The 17255-nt window shown below is 33.9% G+C and overlaps 2 protein-coding genes across 19 annotated transcripts in view; one reads left to right on the top strand and one right to left on the bottom strand.

Moving 5' to 3' along the window:
- LOC105320816 (unconventional myosin-IXb) overlaps positions 1 to 11236 on the bottom strand; it is a 51461-nt gene extending 40225 nt beyond the window's left edge. For 15 of the 18 annotated variants that reach the window (XM_066087411.1, XM_066087416.1, XM_066087403.1 and 12 more), the window contains exons 1-2: positions 11149 to 11236; positions 4911 to 5963 (exon numbers count right to left, since the gene is read on the bottom strand). In XM_066087411.1, the coding sequence (XP_065943483.1) occupies positions 4911 to 5798 (888 nt within the window). In that variant the 5' untranslated portion in view covers positions 5799 to 5963; positions 11149 to 11236. Of the gene's footprint in view, positions 1 to 4910; positions 5964 to 7688; positions 7836 to 8070; positions 8246 to 11148 lie in introns of those variants that run through there. The other 3 variants (XM_066087404.1, XM_066087406.1, XM_066087405.1) reach the window with 3 other exon arrangements.
- Positions 11237 to 12543: 1307 nt separating this feature from the next.
- Positions 12544 to 15787, top strand: LOC105320819 (cilia- and flagella-associated protein 161). The gene is made up of 7 exons (XM_011418911.4): positions 12544 to 12696; positions 13069 to 13158; positions 13291 to 13532; positions 13940 to 14024; positions 14668 to 14826; positions 15145 to 15218; positions 15608 to 15787. The coding sequence occupies exons 1-7, from the start codon at positions 12625 to 12627 to the stop codon at positions 15741 to 15743; spliced, it is 858 nt and encodes a 285-aa protein (XP_011417213.1). The 5' UTR covers positions 12544 to 12624; the 3' UTR covers positions 15744 to 15787.
- The last annotated feature ends 1468 nt before the right edge of the window (positions 15788 to 17255 follow it).

Below are 17255 nucleotides of genomic sequence, written 5' to 3'. Positions count from 1 at the left end.
TCTGCAGAAGGGTCTTATAAAAGTATACATGTGCATGTCCAAAATACCAGTAACTGAAATTGGCATTTTACATGTATATTATCATACTGTAACCAAATAAGTAAACAAGAAATTGTTATTTACAAGTGTTACTAGCCTCAATTGTAATGTAAAAAATGTAATGTAAAAAACCAGCCTTATGTACAACAATTATACTGTATACAAAGTGGTGATCTTCCTTATTACAATACCCAAAGCTAAGCCACAGATTTAATGTGTTAGACAAGTGTTTCTGTTGTAACACTACATAAGACATCATAAACACATTACAAGTTGACTCTGCAGGGCTAGGATTTGCCACTGCCCTTTACAGGTCAGCTCAGCTCTAACCATGACTGAAAGAATGACCAAGTTTACAATCTTTTCCACCTTTAAGTCCCTTCCTATGGCTCTCGTGGCGTATTTCCTCCATGTTACACAAACAAAAAAACAACCGGGGACTGGGTTTACTTCCTTAATAACACTGACTTATCAGAAATCTAAAAAAAAAAATATTGTAAAAATTGAATAACAATGTGATCGTTTATATCCTTCAATAAAAAAAAGTACCTGTAATACATGTAAGAAATATTTTTTAATGTAATAAGGCTGAAGTTTTAAATGTTTAGTCCTTCTTGTTTTCTTAGATATGTATTGTAATAACATGAAGTGTAGCCTTGAACAGCCTTAAAGTCTATGGCTGTTTATGTATCACTGGGTCATTTTTCGCTGTGATTCACAACAAGGCTAGTTTTATGGCCCTACGTGTGTGGGTGGTTCAGATGATCAACTACAGCAGGCCTCTTTAACTCGTAGCAAAGAAAAAAAATTAGCTATAGATGTGTGCCGTTATTCATTTCACACTAATCAAATCTATGCCTAGTGGAATGCAGAGAATTGAAGAGGCAAAACTTGTCACTGCTGGCCAAGATTTTCCACCTAATTTTGCAAACAAGACAAAATAGTGTCTGGTCTATTAATGCATAGCTTTTCTGAACTAGTTCTAAGGTGTACTTTAATCTGATGAGTCTCAATGGGAAATTTCAAGGTTGGTTTATTAGGGGGTAACTTACACCGCAGGTATCAATGGATGGGCTTTATCTGCATGAAATAAAAGTGACAGTATTTACCTAGTCATTGTTAATCCCATGAACAGAACCACAGATCAACCAGTCCCAATTCAATGGAACCAGTTGACCTTATAATCTTTCATTGTGTATTCTGAATCACATTCAGGAATATAGAATTACATGTACCCTATATGAATTTACCCTTATATAGAGAAATCTCAATCTCTCTCTCTCTCTCTCTCTCTCTCTCTCTCTCTCTCTCTCTCTCTCTCTCTCTCTCTCTCTCTCTCTCTCTCTCTCTCTCTCTCTCTCTCTCTCTCTCTCTCATATCTACTTATAAACATAATCTCACATGTATGAGAAGATCTGACAGTAAACATTCTCTCCAAAAAAAAGCCTTTCTTCATGACGTTAAAAATGACAAGGTTGATATTCAACCCAATCAATATGGATAAGAGAAGACTGGGGTTTTTATGTAGGTATATCCAACTGCCAACAACTTTGACTTCACTAACTTATGAGCTTTCAAAATATTTGGGGCTTGAGTTTCCCGACATCTAACCCCATCCATTCTTTTTGTGATGAGCTCCTCTACCAGGCCTGGTATCTAGCCAGATAAAACACCTTTCTCTGCTGTTAAAATCATCCTTCATTTGTTTTGCATTACACAAGACTGAAACTTTGATTTTCTAAAAGTGACATCTGGATAAACTCTTTCTCTTTTTCTCTCTTTTTCTTAATCTGTTTTCTTTGTTCTTCTGCTTCCAGAGGTGGTGGTTTATTTGCTCAAAGACCAACCATTTCAACAATAATTCGCCAGATATTGTACTGAGCCATCAACTATTTTGAAGTAAACTAATATTAGAAGTACATTACAAGTTGGTAAATGCAAAGCATGACACAAATACCGAATGCTGGTCAAGTTAAACAATGTCCTGTTTATTTACGATTTTATTCACAGCATAATATTCCACTAAATGGTCAAGAATGAAAAAGATGTTTGACAGAAAGACCACTGTCTTGTTAAAATTGATATATACCTTGTCATTTACAAAAATGCTTCATAAATCAGCTTTAATATTGTATTGGAAACTGTTTGTATGTATTTTTTTTCTTCAGATATTAACCTCTCCAAAAAATCAATTTACATCATTTTGTCATGAATTCTATTTTTATTAAATATTTACTCGACAAAGTGGAGTAACACTTTATGTTTAGCTATAAAATAGTTTCTGGCATATATAGCATTATCAAAGTGTACTATTGCAACAGTCTATCTCTGTACCATCCTTTGTTTACATGGGTAATGGCTCTACAGTCCGTTGCAAAAAAATGACTAATTTCAAGTGCATGGCCATATATCTAACATGTTTGCAAAATTAATAAAGGCATCAACATCAAGTAACAGCTGTTTCTAAGATGTTGTAATGTAAAAGATCTTGTGTACAGCGAAAATGCTCTGATGTTGTCACTTCCAGCATCTTAATTAAGAAATTCCTCCGTCCCCCAGCGTTCGCCCCTTTATCTTCCCAAGTATACCTGATTGACAGTACTTTATCTTTTCAACATGGAAAAGCATAATGCATTCCCCACATTTCGCATAAATAAATCACTTTTTCTCTCGTAAATTTATCAGTGTTTTCGTCCCAATAATATCATCCTCACCAGCTTTAGATGCTTGCTGGCTCAGATAAAAACAGTATTGAATTCTTACCGAGAGCTGAGGAGATGAGCAGAGAAAACAGTGCAGGCAAAAGATAAGCTCCTTATGTTATCCCAGCAAATCGTTCTAAATCCTGAAATACTGCCCTTTCACTACATGAGAGCATTAAAGGGTGCTTGATGAAAAAGCATCAAAACAAATCTTAGAAATTGAGTCTTGCCCACAATAAGTTGAGCTGATGCAAAAATTTACTGTTCAGAAAGGAAATCTATCTTAAGGTTGAATAACACATCATCAAAAAATGGCTGACCGCTGATTGAAATGACATTTCGTTTTATTAAAAGGATTTTATGGACTGAAACATGTAACTTTCTCCATAGCCGAGTGGATAAAGTGTAGGACTTGTGATCAGTACTTCCCGAGTTCGAATCCCGCAGGGGCTTTTGTTGTTACTTACTGGAATAATTATTTTAGATATTCATTTTTTATCCCCAAACTGCAAATTGTTCCCTTATTTGACATTTATACAGTTTATATATCATTATATCTTTCATTATCAAAAAATTTCCTGTTAATTTGAGGGACTTTTTCCAGGTGTTAAGTCAACTGTTGACATCTTTTATAGTGTGTTTTTGCTGTCATCCTGTTGTTCCGTATATATACTTGCTCTTTATAAATACATCTTACCACTTACTATTATATAATAATACTTTTAGAGTTGAATTTGCATTCTAACATGAGCAAAGTTTAAAAAAAAAAAAAAAAAAAAAATTACTGGTTGTGCTTATGAGTTTTTCCTTGGAATCTCTACACCCAACATTTAACTTAAAGAATGAGAATGTTCAGTATATATGTATCATATATGTATCATCTCTTTACGTTGATTTATAGAACTCTGTAAGAAGTTTACATGAAGATGAAGATATACCTGCAGACATTATACATTCTGTGTTTTAACATAACATGTATCTTTAAAACTTGTTATATATATAAACACATGCCACATTCCTCTCTCCTCCAAATTACCATACCACCTGTACGAGGCAGGACATTTGTATAATGCATGTTTATGTAAATATTCACATTGTCACTCCAATCATTTGTTCTAGACAGGATAAACAGTATTCACGCAATTACAGCCAAACATTTATACAAGGACGCTAATACCATTCTTCTAACAAGGCCACTACTCAACAACCTGTAGACTCAAACTGATCCAGAAAAACTGATGACACAACAGAAATAGGATTACTATATATTAACAAAGCTGAACAAAACACCCCCCTGGTGACTTAAAAGTGGTAGTGATTGGGATGAGGTGTCTCTCTTCCCCTATGGCTGGTTGCCATGAGTCAGCTGTGTATCCTTCCTGACAACGACAAGGTTTTATCTCCTGTCCTCTCTGTGGCAGGAAACATCAGGCCAGCTATATATATAAGAACAGCACACAGTGGGCTCATCTTCTCGATGTCAATCTGGTACATGTACATCTACATCTCGTGTACATCTGAAGTTTTGACACAGTTACTGGTACAGCACAACTTGTACCCTGATGGAAGTATCTCTGCATGCATGCAGCACCTGAATGCACCTTCATCCACCCACCTGCTTAGTGGCTCCACTAATCAAGTCTTTATATATTACCTACTTGTTCACTCATGTTAATGGATCATGTCTATACTTTCACTTATAAAGATCTGGTACTTGCAGATATATATTTAGCTAAAAATGATTATTCGCTTGATTTAAAGTCAATACCCCATTATATTAAATCTGTAAGTTATGAGAGTACTCCACCCAATTGCATTAAATCTGTAAGTTATGAGAGCACTGAAAAGCATTCAATATTTGCACCTAATGATAATATAGCAGAGATGGTAAAGAACAGAGGAAGTACAGAGAAACCTCCTGGAACTTTCTTTAAGATCACAACAACATCATCCAAACTGACACGCCACACTGGATGGCCACTCTTTACACTAACAAAGTTAGTTCCAATGTCATATATACAATTAAAAAAAAATGCATCCCAGGGCTGGTGGCTACTTGTATGACAAAACATGGGATTCTCTGTTGTGATTAGATTAAGGAGGCCTTCTGTCTTCAGAAATTACAAAATTCAGAAAGAGGTTATACAATTGCATGTCCTGAAAGCTTACCTCTAGAACAGGGCCCGCTCCCAGAATTGTTTGTTCCACCCCACTTCCATGCGATCCTTTCTGACTCAATGCCGTCAGGTGATGCAGAAGGAGATTGGTGCTCTCCGTTTTACCGGACCCCGATTCTCCCGATATCACAATGCACTGATTTTTCTTCTTGCGGAGCATGGTGTAAAAAGCTGCATCCGCAATTGCAAAGATGTGCGGGGGTAGTTCCCCCAACCGTTTGTTTTGGTACATTTTCACATATTTGGGATTGTAGATAGGGAAAAATTTAAAAGGGTTCACAGCTATAAGAATTGATCCTACATATGTATAGATGTGTGAGTGTTGGAATCGGTTTCTGATGTTGTCCAACAATGTCATCTCATTTAAATCCGGAAGGTTGCATAAATCTGGATATTCCTTATTGTTGGTTGGCTGTCTGAGGAATGTCATGAGAAAAGAATCCACACGGCTTGAATCACTTGAAATTTCCCGCCACGATGAAGTTCTATTAACACTTTCATTGTCTTTTCTTCTGAGGAAAAACTTATATGCAGGCACATTGCCCCCGGCCATTTTTGGCCACAGTAACATAATCCGTACCGGATTCTCCATCGGTTCCAGTCTCCGTTCCTTACACAACTGTCCTCCGGATGACAACACTTCAGCTAGTTCATATTTATCTGGATTTCCGAGCTGGAGCTTTTTCACAGCCACTTTGAGAATATCAGCAGCAACTGTACATTTCTCGGCCTCCACGGAGGTGTAATCGCAGTCGTATAACGGACCGGGATAAATGCGCACCATGTACGTTTCCATGCTTGTCCTTCTCACCAGTCCAACGTGATTGGTCGGACAGACGGTGGAAGTTGTCTGCAGAGCCAGAGTCTCGTGGTCAGTCATTGTGGTACACTTTTTCTTACAAGCAAGACTCGTTTAAATCTAATTCCTTTTTTCAAATGCGTAGACATTCCCTTTCCCCATGCCTGTCCCAGCTTTTTCATGGTTCTGTGTTGTGGGAATTTAAAATCCAGCAGGTTAAACGTTTCTTTAACACCATATTGAATGCTGAAAATAGATATATGAATAACGATCAGAAAAATCTTAATATTTTTTAAAAGTCAGACAGAGAAACCTTCATATATAATTTCTATATTCAATAAAAACATGAACAAATGTACACACCTCAATACAAATCCACATGTATTTTATGTCTCGAATTGCAATAACATATTACAAAGGGCTAAAATGTGTGAAGCATGCATTGACAAAACATAAGGAAGGGCTTTCCTACGTTTTTTAAAGCACTGATTATAGCTTTAGATCTATAAGAAGATTATATTTATAAACCAGCAGTTCTTACTTTTACAACTCATTTGCATATCACATAATTAATGAGACTGCTAAGTCATCTGCAGTCTTACCATGATTTACATTTCTGCATTACCCACGCTTTTAAAAAATGATTTTTTTTTCTTCTCCTTCTTCCAAGTATAATCATATATCATTGCAGTTAAGCAGGAATTTAAATGGAACAAAAACATGCCTGCCATTTTTGTTGATTCTGTCCATCAAAGTACAATGTATTATACAGAGGTAAACAAAGAGTTCTGAGGAATCTGATAACAGCATCGTTTACAGGGAGGATAACATATAGGTAAACTACCCATATACAAACACTGAAATCTTCCACTCCTCTAATTAGCAAACAAACATTAATAAATTTGTTTGTTTGTACATTGGTCTATTTTGATGTACACAACTGTTTTCTTGTTGTAGTACTACATGTAAACTCATTTGTCCACCCTGTTAATCCCAGCTATATAATAATGATAATCTCTCTCATCATCTACCAAACATATCTGACATCTCTAATCTTTATGTATCAAAATGATATGCCCCGTGGATCTGCTATGGTGTTTGTTTGGTAGTGATGTAATCATTTTGACTAGCAGTATAACCATTTTCACACTATATTTGGTTGCATTTCATGTCAGGTAAGTTCACGCTGACAGAGTTAATCATCGCATTCCCTCACGACACATCTCTGTTTTCTCCTGTAAAGAAATCAGACCTCAACCACAAAGACAGCAGATTCCATGTTCTGTTTCCTATTATGGTAATTAAAACCATTATCTGGCAGATCAAAAATCCACAACTGCCCCTTAAATGTTCTCAATACCAAACACATTTTTAGACAAATATCGCATTGCAATATTTTTCATTAAAAAAGAAAAAAATATGAATACCGTGAGCTATCAAGCAAAAGAATATCCATGAAATAAGACTCTTTATTCCCAACTCTACCCCTCCCTCTATAAAATGCTCATTCACAATCTAACCCTTAGCTATATAGCAGTAATATAAGCACTGTTAGTTTCAAGGCATTCTGGATTCTGACAGATCCACTCTATGCAGTAAGCTTCAAGGTTCCTGTGTCTCCTCTAATTTACCACAAAATATGAAGTGTTCAAAATAACTCGACAAAATTTTACAATAGCGGAGATGGCCACTTCCTGTTCTCATACAAAATTATACACACTGCAGTTTACATGGCTATCTTCTGTGCAAATTAACCTGCAGCATTATGGTTTCCTAAGGGCTCAAATATTGTCTGTCTCTGCACAAAAACTTTTTTAACATGTGTACTTTTATCAATTGCATATTATCAATGCATACAATCAGAGAACAATAGTCAATTGTTTTGGCCAAGCAACCTTAACCTGCTATCAATTACCAAGTACATTCTTTCACTTCATATGGTTCACCTACCTAAAAAAAAAAAAAACTTACATGGTACATACATGAACAAATCCCTGTTCCTGAACTACACAATGTTTTATCTCAATCAACACGTGTCTGTAAATTCCTGGGGGTAATAGACAGTGCTACAAATAGCCCTGCGAATTGTCACTGTGTACCTAACATGAGTGACTATATACCCATTTGTTTGCTGTGTGACCCACCAGGTACTGTATACACATTCATATACACATGGGTCCCCCTCTCCATTACCTGGCTTCTGCAATGTGTGGCCGGGTAAATGAGCAGGATATAACAATGAAAAATAGGAACTCGTTTTAAATGCTCTGCATAAAGAGTTCATTTAAACATTTAACAATCCACAATTATGCACATAGATTTTTTTTTTTTTTAAATATAATCAATTTTATACCTGTGCCTATAACGGTGCAATTACATCGCCATGCATGGAGGTAATCCTTTCACAAACACACAAGTTCTGATATGTCCCTGACAAGATTCACAACATTCATTGACACTTCTACACAAAGATTTCCCCACAGCAATAAGAAAACATTTAAGAGCAATTTCCAGCTGCAAGTACCAGCTAGTACACAAGAAAACACAGACTTACAGCAGGACCAATTGCTGGAATAATTCATAAGTCGGGAAGACGACAGATACCACAACAACAACAAGCAGATCAATACGGGGAATCTGGCATCGGTCAGACACGGAGGGCTACACAGAAAATCTCATGTAGTTGTCAGGTTCAAGTAGACACAATTTATTCCAGTACACTTTATCTGTTTTTCGGTTCTTTGAAGCCGATTGGGAGTACTTCAACATAATGTGCTCCTTCAAAGACAGACATTTCTTATTTACTAACAGAACTCTCCCTATTTTTTAATTTTTTTTCTTTTTTTTTTTTTGCAGTGGCCTGGCTGAACAGAGATCAACTGTAGCAGCTAGTGGTTTATACACTGATTCTCTCTTTCTGTGGTGGGATTAGAGGAGCTATTGTTTACAGCAGCTGTCAAGATTTAATCGAAAGTGAATTTACTAAAGATTGCTACTCCTTCGATCTAGATGGAGATAGCGGTTGGGGAAGACTCTATCTCATTTCCTTGTTGTCAGAGCAGATATGAACAAGCTATTGACTCAAGCCTTGAAAAATATTTCCTTATCCTATCTTAAAAACTAAACGATCTTCCTAATACACAACCTATCTGGCTGCAGTATTCACATCTTTTTTGCTGAAATGTATAAAAATGTTCTGCTAATATTACTTATTTCTTACTTATCTAGATATAAAAGGTAATTAAAGTTGCCATTGATATCAAGGTATTACACAAATCATTTGATGAAAAAAGTATAATCTGTAAACATTTTAATACTTTGTCAGCTACCCAAAACTTAAATGCGCATTAACAAGAGGAAATTCATGAAAAATAATATAAAGCTAACTTTTCTTTCAATCTTGTCCTACATTTATACATACAATAAATTGCATAAGTATTCATTGCATTATACAATTGAATGTAGGAACATTATATAACTAACAGATGTGTTATTTTCGTAAGGACAAACTTAAACGATAGTTACTTCCTGTTCATTAAGGACCATGTCTATATATATATATATATAAATGCTGCATCTGACAAGTTTCAGCTGACACATATTTGGTGATGGTGGTATCGATCTAGCAACTCTTGAATTCCTAGGAGGGAGTAATAAGACCCCCTTTTAGTTCATCAATCATCCGCAGAATCTATCAGATGGACACTTCTAACTCTCTGGTCCATATTAAGCAAATTAAACAGGACTTCTACAGCTATTGCAGACTTTCATTTGCATGTAGATGGGTTTTGGATAGAGAGTCTCAGACAATAGTAATAGTTTGCTAATTTCAGAGTGAAAATTTCTACCTCATGTCAGTCTTCATGTACCGTTTAGGCGTTACATGTTATATACAATAGTATATGGACCACTTACATCACTTATGTGTATCTAAAACCTTTATGAATTAATATGTGAATTTTTGTTTTCGTTCTTGTATGTGTCATGAAAGAAAAGAAAATGTATTTGAGAAGATATTGAAAAAAGATTTCTATTTTATGCATAATATAAAAGAAGATGGTGTCAATTGTACTAATTAAATATATATCCTGTAATTATTGATCATTTGTAATAGTAAAATCCACCAAAATCTGGCACTGCTGCTGAGTTCTATGAAGGCTATACAGATTATCATGTCAATAATTCATTATTATCCTGTGAAGAACAAACATAGGTTTAATTCTGCATGCAAGGCTTGATGTTCAGGCCAAAAAATTAGTTTTCCAATGATATTCAATAAAAATCTCTGCTGATGGTGTTTAAGTTATTATCTTAGATAATTATCTTTTAAGATTCCTGGGAATTGGATTGGAAACATTTTCTGAATGAGTTAATATTTTTTTTTCATTTGCAATTTGTCACTGACAAATGAGATGACCTAAAGTGTCAAACAGCTTATCATCATGTTCATCCAGCTGTAAATGGACAAAAAGCATTTGTCTTAAATGCTGCATGACTTGCACAAACTTTTCAAAAGTAAATCATTAATCTGGAAAGTGGCTCTTAATTTTTATATTTCTCAGAAGACAAGGGAAGACTATTTACTTATGTCTGGGACAAGCCCTTACTTTCCAAAAAGCTTCTTTGTCTTTGTAATTTTATATACTTTGAGAAAATAATCAATCATTTTCCCTTGCTATTCAATTGTTAAATGATTGAAACTCTTCAATAAGGAACAAATCGTGATGAAACTGTATTGCAGATTTAAAGACAAAATATATATGGTTAACAAAATGCATTTGAACATGAAGAGAACTTTTCTATGACACTAAAAATTTGTATATTTTCTAAAAATAGCTTTGTCAGTTTAAATGATGTGCAAGACTTTTTTCTAATTTTGGACCTAAATGCCAGTTAATATGCATGCTGTGGCATTTAAATGCATGATACAATTAGCGAATCTTTAAATAATTAGACTTAATTCAACAAGTAAAAGGATAAACCATAAGATGCATTTTCTCACATTGCCAAAGATAATTCTGAAATATATCCATGAAACATACCATCTAACTCTTACATTATTTAGGTATTAAAGTGGTTGGAACTTGTAAAAGCAGATGCATCTGCTGACTTCTGCAATATTTAAGTGATGTTCTGAACTGTAGATGAATTCAGATTGCAAAGATACTGAATTTTTATGAAATCTTACATCTTCTTGTTAGCGAAAAAGTATCAACCGTATACACCCTTATTATAACAGTCAAACTCGGATATATATATTTGACATTTTAGTATGCTCTATCGTATCCCCCACTTTGGTGCAAACAGTCTGCAATCAAACGAGCAGACGATTCGTACGGAATCACGTAGTACTTACACCTAAAGTCTCAATGAGCCTTTTCTATCTTTATTTTTTGAATAAAACAAAGAAATTATGTTGATATTTACTTACCTTCCTGAAAATATTATCTTCCCTGCTCTGATTACTCATATGACGTGAATAAACTGAGACGCATGATTGGACGACATTTTGATCTATAAAAAACAGAACCTATCTGGAAATGATTTACAAAAGACGAAAAATGTCGGTTACAGATAGATAATCATTAAAAAAAATCTTTTTCTATACACGAAGAATACTTTTCATCCTTAAAAAAAGTTTTGTGAAACGAACAAAATTGCCATCTTTATAAAAATAAAAATAAAATATTGGTTCTGGGACGCAATATATTATCACATTATATATAAATGATTTTGTAGTCAAGGTAGCCCAGTTGCATGCCTGTAGCTTTATACAATTTTAACTTAATACAATTGAAACTCAAGCCTAAAAATATTATTATGCTAACAGTTACCCCCAAAAATTAGCGGTTGGTTAATTAATGTCAGTTCATGAATGATTGTTAAGATTGTGTATTGCTTGCGATGATCTTCTAGAGGAGAGGGAAAGGGGGGGGGGGGTCTGGATCCCCATGCACTGGTAATTTCAAACTTATTAGATTCACAAAGTAAAATTGCCGAAAATATGCCGGTTCGAATCCCCTCCACCCCCATCTCTGCAAAAAAATTATCTCTCGGACCCCAATGAATCCAACCCACCCCGAAAAAAACCAGTTATGGCTCCATATGTACATTCTCCTTTTAGATATGAAAAGTATTCGCGATTGTTACTGATTGTTGAGATAAACTGTTGAATTCTCATCAAATGTTGTGTTTATTAAAAAAAAAAAAAACAAATTATATATTGAATCCATTTGATTTATTATATTTACCAGGGGAAAATGAATATTTGCATTGTCACGGAAAACGGCGGTCCTAACAGGTATGCATATGCATGCGCTTCTTGTCCAATAGAGATATAAGACTGAGAGGCTGAATAAGAGAAAATTGGAAATTTTTTATTTTGGGTAACCTTGTTACTTGCTAGAACTTGCATGTTTTCAAATACTTTACATTGTATTTAAACCAGGAAAATAATTACTGGAATCTGAATGAAAAAATAATGAAAAGGAATAAATAGACATAATTTATTGGACAATAAAGCAATGACCATTTAAAAAAGCTTGTTTCAGAAAAAACATGAACTGTGTATATACTAATAGTTCATTACTTATTGTAAGTTTCATACATATATACAAATAATACTATATATTATATGGAAGGCGTCTCTTCACTGTTCGGGAAAAACTTTTCCGTTCGTGTGGTTTTAAATAGTAGATTAATTAATCAAAAATAATAAATTCTGCCTGTAAAATATAAAATTCCTCACTTTCTTTGAAACTCATCACTGCAAAGCTATCCATCATAAAAACTATCGACTTATAATCAAATTTAAATTTTTCTATGATTTTTTTATTCACTGCGGCCCCAAGGTGTTGCCAAGGAAAACATCCGTGTGCACCGTAGTAGCTTTCTGTGTAGCACAAAGATGACAAACGTAAGGACTTACAATCCGTCTGTGCGGGTAGGAAACTGGAATGAAGATATCCAGTTAGAGGAGGTAAAAGTTTATTTAATGTGCTCGGTTTTTCCTCCCCAATTTTTACAATAAATACGGCACTCAAGAATGATCTTCAATAAAGCTGTGCAATGATAAATCAGTGTGCTGCACACCGCCAGGTTTACTTGATATGGGTTCTGTTGCCTTGAAAGTAAATAATTAACTTTTTTGATTTTTAAATGAGTGTATGAATGAAAATGGTATGGAAAGAGAGTGATTAAAATATTTTTTAAACATTGACAACAGTTTAATAGAAATTAATTGTGTATGTTTGAATTTGAAAAATGTAAATAAAAAAAACAACTTTTTGATGATATGGCAAACAAAATGGTTCGTCGATTCCATGTATTTACTTTTTTAAATTTATTTCAGGACACATTAAAAGATTTCCTAGAAAAAAGAGAACATGGACAACTCATGTACCAGAAAAGAACAAAACTTGAACAAACAATCTTTAAAAAGGTGAGTTGGTTGAAATTTTAGTATATTTTAAAAGAAAAGACTTTAAGTGCTTTAATTGGGTTTTAAAGCAAAATCAATATGAATTTAATCAAGACCTCCATTATTTTTATTTTTTTTATTTTGCTTTCATAGCTTGACCTCAGTATATCAAGAGATGGATGTGTCCACTTTGGAGATATTGTGAGTTTACGGTGTCCAGCAAAACGGGACCGTACCAAATATTTTGCTAACAAAGAGCCCCGAGATGCCTGCCAACTCTGTGTAACACCAGCAATTAACAAGATTCTGGAAGCCCAGAAGTTGGAGGGACCGTGTAATGTGACTGCTTCCAAGGACCTCTGCTCCAATCTTAGAAGTTCATTTGTAATAACAAGGTACAGATGATGATCTATCTTCCTGTAACATACCCAGAAGAACATACCTTATTAATATTTGACATCAAAGCATGCACAACATATGTAATTTATAATACAAGTTCAAAATTTTCATGAAAGAAAAAAACAAATAAAAAATATGATGAAGAGGATTTTCCACGACTTACGATCTGATCTGATTTTTATGCCATAGTCAATCTTAATTAAAGGAATATAAACAAGTTGGCTACCAAAATGAATTGGAGAATGCAAATTTTTTTTTACGTAGAAAAGTTAATCATGAAAATTTACTGAGCATCAATTTTTTAAAGTAAATTAAAAAAAAAAATTTGTAATGTGTTCATTCGAATCTGAGTACGGTAAATATGAAATCAGTACTGCATTTTCCATTACTTTCCATTTTTCAGTATTGATGGGAGCAAGCAGAAAGGGGAACCACTCAGATATGGAGATTTGTTTTATTTGTGTACACTGGATAATGAAGGAGGAAATGTAATTATATCATTTACTTTTCTTCAAGGAACAAATTACTGTGGAATCATTAGGTTTCGTGGTGGCTCAATTTTGAGGAATTCGTGGGTACCTCTAATCCACGAATTAACATCCTCCACGAATTATTAAATATGGGTTATAAAGTCATATTTCCTTTTGTAGGTATAAGATAATACACGAAATTACGTCCCCACGAACCTGTAAAATTTAAGCAATCCACAAAAATTGACCCCCACGAATTTGAATGATTCCACAGTAGTTAAATTAGGAGGAGCTCTTTTACTCCCTGAGATTAATTAAACAATGGTAAAAAGTATTATAACTACACAAAATAGGCAATATTATAATTATCTGTCAAATCTCAAATTCAAAACTTCAAGAAGCATGCAGTCAAAATTTTGATATTACCGTATATCCGGGGTTTTTTTGCAAGTCAAAAATTAGCGAAAATATGTAGCATTTTAAATTTGCGTCAGTCATTTTATGTGGTTTTAAAAGTTTCTTAGAGAAAATTTCACAGGATATATTTTCTGTGTAATCAATATTTTGCGATTTGAAAGAGTTGGCGAAAATTAGATCATTGCGAAAATTACCGGATATACGGTATAATGATGCATGTATTTGATTTGACTTTGTTTTGCAGCTGTATTTATCCAGCTGCCGTGCCACTCTAGAGAAATGCGCTGCCAAATCCAGGAAACAGGAGGTGACATTTGTCAGCGAGCCCTCCTTCATGACAGAATGGAGGATTCTACACTACAATCCACAGATGAGGATGGAATATGAAGGCATCCCTGTCCCAGTAAGTAGATAATGATTATTTTTGGAGTACATGGTACTTATAAGATAATGAGTTAATGATATGAAATAAAATCATTGGTCAATTCATATTACTGTGTATTGTCTTCTTCTCTTAATTATCTTACTATTATGTTTCAATTTCAACAGACCTTTATTAAACTGCCTGAATTAAGGGCTTCTTAAAGCCTGGGCTTGCTCATAAAATGTACTTTGTGATTATATTCTAATGTTTTAGTACTCTTCAAAGGATATAATGAAATTCAAAATTTATTCTATTCAATCTCTAGATTTTATTCATATTTAATGTACCATATTTCAGGCCAATGCAATTGCTCTCATAAACCACAAATACACTAACAATGATTTGGCTGTGGAAGAAAACTTTGTTATCAGGTACGTAATTAATATAAGAGTAAATCAGATAATTTTAATTGATTGGTGACAATTTCCTGCATGAAAGTGTATAGGAGATTTAATAATTTTTATCTTTTGTTGGGTAACACAAAATTATCATATATTATTAATATGATTTATTAATGTAATTCAATTAACTTTTATTCGTGTGAGCCGTGTTCTCATTAATATTTCTTGCCATGAACCTGTCCTTGTCATTTGATTGTTATAACAATATGGGTCTTGTTAAGGCTGTATGATCGCGAAAATTGGTCCTCGCGAGCCAGTTCATCTCTGTCTAGTAAATCGCAAAGCAAAACTGTCGCGAATACCCCGGTAAAAGTTGATTTACAGCAGATCACAGTCAACATTTTTTATTTCTCTTTCAGAACTCCCTTCGGTACTCAGGAATACGAGGTATCCTGCCACACATACTTAGATTCCCACAGAGCTGAACAAGATGTCAACCACTTCATGATTATGATGGGGGTACCAGGCGACGATGTGTACCCTGTTGCAAATTAGGAGATTCTCTAACAACTAAAAATTTACTGTATTTAACTCAGAAATTTTTTTTATGAATACAGAGTCTATACAACAAGTGTTGAAGAGGAACAGTACTGATAACTTCCATTTGAAGAATTAATTTTATCAACTGCACGGAATTTCAAAGCTTTTGATGTGATTTTTATTTTTACAACTTTTCAGTTCTTTTTATTATTATTTTGATATGAAAAGTTACTTATTATTTGATTTGGAGACCAAATTAACCTCAAGGATTTCAAAAAAGGCACTCTCACAGCATTATTTACATGTAGCAAACAATGTGTCTATCAGGAAACCAAATCAAAAAAGTGCTTACAGTATTCAATCTTAATTTAATAATTATGTGCAAACTATATGTATTAGGAAGCTGATTCCTTTGGTTTTTCTATGTGCATACTGCTTTTATTCTTTTATGTATAGTAGTATGAAAAAAGTCTTATTTTTGTAAATATAATGTACATGTTAAAATCAATATTAAAATTTTATGAATATTTTAAAACATATGTTCATGCTATTTATTTGCCTAAAATATTGGCAAGATTTAACATCACAACTTTCATAGAAGTGAAACCTTCTCTTGGATAAAAAGCTTGAATTATTAATTATACAAACTCATAAATATGCATTATTTCCCCCTTTGAACTCCACTGAATGACTTCATAGGAAAGCAACATACGAAAACTTTTTCAATTGTATAAACCCATGTTAATGTTGAGGACAAATAAAAAATTTTAAATGACTAATTACTTTTATGAGTTTATACCAGCTTTTAGGTCACCCAAAGAAAAGTGAATTTCTCCCGACGTCCGAGGCGAGTTTAACAAAGCGAGCATGCTCCAAAATTCCCTATACCTGCAATACATATTTTGGTGAGCAATCGCAAATGCTCGCTCTGTTGAACTCGCCTTTGACAAACTATTTGTTTATGCATGTACATGTATGTACATGTACAGTATATACATTGTCAATAACAGATTCGGTGCTAATATCAACAAAAATATTGAGGCCTTTTTAAAAGAAGAGATACATTTGCATTAGTTTGAGTAATAGGTAAACTAAAATGAAATAAAACAGTTAACACAACCTTCACTCAATATGAACCTTATTTTGGGTCACCACACTTTGGTTTTGGAAATTACAGTAACTAACTTTCATTCATGAAGATGTGAGAATTACAACACAAGATATTTTATTCAGTTGCATACTTTATTCAATGTGAACATTGATTAGTACACACCATCCATATATCAATATAGCATTGGTATCACAGAACAGAAATAAACCAATAACAAAGTTATAATCTTCATATATATATTCAAATGATAACTGGTAGGCAGTGACATACCACTGAATAAAGCTATCTTCATTGCCCTGTAATGGGACACAGAAGTTGGCAGGAATACCCAATAAATAATCAGCACCTTAACAACGACTGGCTATCGATTGACTTTAACTACTGTAACAGTATTTTAAGGATGCATAACACATGAA

The sequence above is a fragment of the Magallana gigas genome, chromosome 6 (genome assembly GCF_963853765.1).
Source record: "Magallana gigas chromosome 6, xbMagGiga1.1, whole genome shotgun sequence".
Lineage (NCBI taxonomy): Eukaryota > Metazoa > Mollusca > Bivalvia > Ostreida > Ostreidae > Magallana > Magallana gigas.
Note: the sequence above shows the minus strand (reverse complement) of the source record. Positions and strands in the feature narration are given on the sequence as shown.